The 5,299-nt window shown below is 39.7% G+C and overlaps 1 protein-coding gene and 1 non-coding gene across 2 annotated transcripts in view; both read right to left on the reverse strand.

Annotated features, from left to right (window-relative positions):
* The window catches only part of Mctp2 (multiple C2 and transmembrane domain containing 2), a 260,991-nt gene that overhangs the window by 17,310 nt on the left and 238,382 nt on the right, over positions 1-5,299 (reverse strand). The window contains exon 21 of the mRNA XM_004623453.2: positions 4,551-4,660. Coding sequence (XP_004623510.1) covers positions 4,551-4,660 — 110 coding nt within the window. The remainder of the gene's footprint in view (positions 1-4,550; positions 4,661-5,299) is intronic.
* On the reverse strand, positions 2,591-2,697 carry LOC111816287. Its single transcript, XR_002820718.1, has one exon. It is a non-coding gene; the product is annotated as a U6 spliceosomal RNA (small nuclear RNA).

A 5,299-nucleotide genomic window follows, 5' to 3' on the forward strand; every position in this document is an offset into this window, starting at 1 on the left:
AAACTGTACTTCCGATTTGATTTGAAACTGTCTCATTGCTATATGTTTATCAATAAAACTGTAGAAAAAAAAATAAATAAATGATGACTTATTTGAGATACTAATAGTTACATTTGTAACACTCAGAACACTTATTGGACATTTTCTCCATTTATACAGAAGCATTCCTTGTGTGGGTCTCCCATAAAATACACACAGGTAAAGATCTATGGTGCACTTATACCTTCATATCTTATCTTACAGTCAAACAATCCATAAAACATTTTCATAGACTTTACCTATTTTTTTAACAAGGGAGCTCCCTAAATTTTAAAACACTTCGTCTTACATCATCATGAATTATATTAGCTAAACTTTTAAATGAGAAATTCAAAGAGCTCCCTTCCATTCTTTCAATGATAGGGATCACCAACATAGAGATAACACGAAGGTCTACATTTCAGACAAACAGCAAAAATGACTGCATGCACATCTAACAAGATGGGTCCAGGGTTTTTCTCTAGGTCCTTCCTCAACAGGCTATTCCACTACACTGAACTTTTTGTCAAGGAATTCATTATTTTCCTCATTTCCTAGGTTAAGACAAATGAAGTCTTGTCTCTTTGGATGGAAATAAAACAAAAACAACTGGCCATAGAGTTCTATTAATTTTTCTTCTGCAATACTTTCTGATATTTGTTCTATACACCTAAGTGGTCCTCTCTGCCCAGCCTCTGGCATGCTCCTTAGCCTTTCTGTCTTCACTTTTTTTTTCCTTTCAAACAGGCTACCCCAAGATTAAACAGAAACACCATCAGTGTAGGTCTCTAACCTCTTCTCTGTCATTCCAACTCGACCTCACTCAGTTTCTCATCCTGACTGGAAGTTCTCCACATCTGTGCACTAGGATAGTTCTGTGTCACCTGAACACACCTCCTTTTTGCTTGGAACATCTGCAGGAATGATTTTCCAGTCCTCTTAAGTCTCCCTTAATTTCATCTCCATGGAGATTTGTAGAGGCACCTAAGGACACAGAGCTTGGAGCGCATTACCCCATAATTATGGAAGACACAATATGCATCCCCCTTCTACCCGTGCCATCTACCACAATATAAATGATACATACTGAGTAAATTCTTCAGTCTGATACCTACATTTGTGAAATTTTAGAGAAAGAAATTAAAGAAGCTAAAGTAGACAAAAAGGAAATCCAGCTTATTCCATGTATATTTAATACCAGTAGGGTTTTCCCAATCAATAGCAAGGACAGTTTGCGCTAAGATTTTTATGGAAGTCTATTTATTTGCTACTTGTCAAAAATTGAGTAAAAGTTTTCCTGGTTCTTAAGCTCTGAATTCCAATAGAATTCCAATAGAGTCACACATGAACTCACTCTTGAATGCCCAGCAGGGACTTTAAGGTCAATGAAATAATGAATGGCCAAAGAATTAATAGGAGTTGAGCCTCAGGATCCTTCCTGTGTTGCAGCTGGTCAGAACAGTGCTCTGTTCATGAGCTGAAGTCTGCCTCAGACATGTCCACCCCAGCTGTGCCAGGCACAGCTGTCCCTCAGAAGCCTGGAGAGCTGAGAGCTGTTTAAATCACTCTGCCCTCTTCTCCCATCAGGCACGTTTCCTTTAACATTATCAACCGTACAAGAGCTACATTTGTGTTGTGGGGACTATTAAGGCTGGAATCAGTCTTGCCAAACATGATCTTCTTTCCTTGTCCCCCTCCACATCCTCTCATCCTCCTTGCTGCAAAGACAGCCTTCACTCTTCTCATTTTTTTCAACACTGACTTTCCTGTCCCCTCAAATCCCTGCATAATGGCCTTGTCTCCTGCCATTGCCACTTTGACCCCCTGTGGCCCAGATATACTAAACCCTTATGTCTTCCTGAATGTACCTCATGGTCTTCAGCTGTGAGTCTTTGGGTCTTTATATTTTTGCACAGTGGCTCCACCAACTGGGTCCACCACTCATCCGGTCTCCACCTATCTTTGCTGATTCTCACAGATGAGGATGTGCTACAGCATCTTCAGGCTTGCCCTCCATCTGTCTGTCTTGGATGCCCTCTCCTAGGCTGGTCAGACCTTCTTCAGCACTTTGTCTCATCACCACCTGGACCTTATGCTACTGCATTCTAGTTGGCTGTCACTTATTTGTCCTCATGGAAAACTAAGTTCCTAGAGGAAAATCACATTGTGGTGTAAAAATGAAGAGGACAGGCTCAAATCCAAGCTACGTGGCCTCCTAACTGTCATCTTGCAGCAGAAATTTAATCTCTTTGTCCTTTCAAATCCTCATCTGCAAAATGCGGTTATTAGCAACCCTGACTGTAGCATGTTGTTACAATGATTTAATACAACTCCCTTGGGCAACTCCTCAAGCAGATCCTGTGGATAACGACTCAGTGCAGTGCCAGGCCCACGTCACATCAGTGGACATTGCTGCTGTTATTTACCATGACGCATTTCTTATATCCAGACCAAGTCAGTGCTTAAAGCTCTATAACTAATAACTGAATAAGAAAAGAAACATGCAAATACAATGATCTTCTATTTATTGCTGTCCAATATATTTTGGTCAAATAAAGGTAAATAATATTTTTAAAATATGGAATATTTCATGAATTTGTGTGTCACTCTGATGCAGGGGCTACACTCATCTTCTCTATGTCATTCTAATTTTGGGACATGTGCTGCTGACATGAGTACTCTGATACATTTGTGAAGGTTAATTCAGGAATCATTTGTCAGTTATGTGGAATCCATGAAGAACAAAGAAGATAGGTTTCAACATATGAAAAAAAGTCCTTCAATTTTTAAATTTTCCTCCCTTAAATTGTTAATAATGAAAACAATGTGTAAATTAATTCAGCACTGATCAAATCCATTGGTAGTTTTTTATCTATCCAAGGTAGTTTTTAGTCTTTTTTAAAAAAATTAGGTTTATAATGCTGATGGTCTATGGGCATTCAGTGCAGTCAGCTTGAACATGCAGCTGAAGAACAGCTTTGAGAGTTGCATATTAATAATTCATATTGCGTAATGTTAATTATCATTTACTGGACACCCAGCATTTTGATGTAGAAGACTTTCAACTGGCTTTTAGCACTAATTTTTATGTCCTCCTTACCCACGCAACTTCAAAACAATATCTACTTTAACGAAATTAGAAAGATCCTCATACACAGCCCATTAAAGTTTTAATTCTTAGACACAGTAGGCACAATTCTGGATTAAATGAAAGAAATCCATTTATAATCCATTCAGGACCCAACAAGTCCTCTTTGTGTGCTGGTTTAAAAAAAAAAAAAGACCAAGTTATGCAGATTTGAAATGTGCAAAATAGGGCAGACCAGAAAGCTCAGCAGACTAAAGCACCTGCTGAGGCAGGTACAGGGACCAGGGTTTAGTCCCTGGCATGCCTTGCAAGCCCTACCCCCCAAGGCACCCTGAGACTGGGATTGAGACTGGGTATGGTAGCACAGTCCTGTAATCCCAGCACTTGGGAGGCTGAAAACAGGAGGATCACTAGGAGTCCAATCTATATAGTGAGACCCTGTACTAAATACATAATTTTTTTTAAATGTGCAAAATAAGACAAAAACACATACATTACGGAGTCATTCTCATCTAGGATGCCATTAAGGAAGTTAACCTTTATGACCAACAGCTACATGAGGCAAATTATGGGCTGGACTTGGGCAAAATCCAGCAGGGCTCTTGCTTTCATAGATTGATTTGTTTGTAGTGCTAGAGACTGAACCTAGGGCCTTCTCACAGAGCTGCATCTCCAGCCCATTTTTATCATTTAAAACTTAGTCTAAATTGCTAAGCTCTACAGGCCATGGTCAGACCCGACATTCTCCTACTTGAGTCTCCCAGAGTGCTTAGCACACAGCCCTGCACCACTTCATAAATGACTTCATCAATCCACATTACACTCACTCATTTGCATATCAACCGTGACTGTTTTAACACTTAAACAACAGAGTTGACAGAAGTCTATAAGGCCTGCAAGGATAAAAATATTTACTTCCCGACCCATTATAGAGTGTTTGGCAACCCTGTCGTGAATCACCTTTTGTGTAGTAACTTCATGCCTCTCCATCCAGGATGCTGCTAGCTGTAAAGAACTTTTTTCTTTTTAAAGAACAAAGAAAATCATTCACCAAAGTTTTATGGTGTCCTAAAGTTCAAACATCAAAGGCTCCCTTAGAATTCATTTTTCTTTCTTAATTGTGGATAATGGAATCTATTTTCCAGACTACAACTTATCACCCAAATCAGGATATTTTTGAGAGTGAAAGAGGACACTATAAACAGTTAGGTCAAGACAACTTCTGCAAACTGAGTCATTGGGTCCCCCTTCCGAGGTGCCACCCAACTGTGAAGCTGCTAAGTCAATGTCAGACCTGGCTTATGAAACTCTACCCTTCACTTTGCTTTTATTTTGGATTGTCTGCTCCCTCCTCTGCTCCCCCAACATCCTTGTGAGTAGCAGGTCCACTTCAAGCACCTCAGCGCAAAACAAACAAACACCTCAGTGCACCTTCAGAACTTACTTTTTAATTCTTTCCCCAAAAGAGGCTATTTCCTCCAAGATGTTTTGAACAGTTGACACAATATCCTGTACCATGTAGAATCTCTCAATTAGCCCCTTTTTCTCAGATTCCTAGGAGACACAAAAGCAAGACATATCTCAGGACTTCATTTTATCATTTAATCACAGATATGACACGACAGATTTTTACTGCTGGAATGATTTTAAGAGATGAATTATGTATTTACAACATAAGAGTTTAGTGCTACAAAAAAAAAAAAAAGACTTTTGATTCATTCCTCAGTGAAGACACTGTGAAGCAGAGACCCCTGACAACTTCTTAAAAAATGCTCTGGGGGGAAACATGGTATGTTAAAGATACATGTAATATGCTTCCTAGGCCCACGGTGTCTTAGGCAAATTCTGCCTTATTCTACATCAGAGCTACCACATGTTGTGGGTTTGAGCAACATTTCAATCATCCTTTTGTACCCACCTAAGAAACAGAGCAAGCACTTCCACAAGGAGCAGCAGGATCATATGCTGCTTGCTGCAGCCCACCCATGTGATTCCCTAGGTAGAAGATTACCAGCCAGGTGGCTGTGATCTCTTCATGAAGTTGGAAGTAAATACAAGTTCACCTCCCACAGTATCCTATTTTACATGCAAAATGGAATTCAGTTATCTAAATTTATCTGACGCTACGATTGTTAAAAAGGAAGGGGGTGGTGAATGAAGGCAGGAGACAAGAAAAGGAGTGTTGTAGGACTG

This window comes from Octodon degus, unplaced genomic scaffold, assembly GCF_000260255.1.
Source record: "Octodon degus isolate 3935 unplaced genomic scaffold, OctDeg1.0 scaffold00002, whole genome shotgun sequence".
Lineage (NCBI taxonomy): Eukaryota > Metazoa > Chordata > Mammalia > Rodentia > Octodontidae > Octodon > Octodon degus.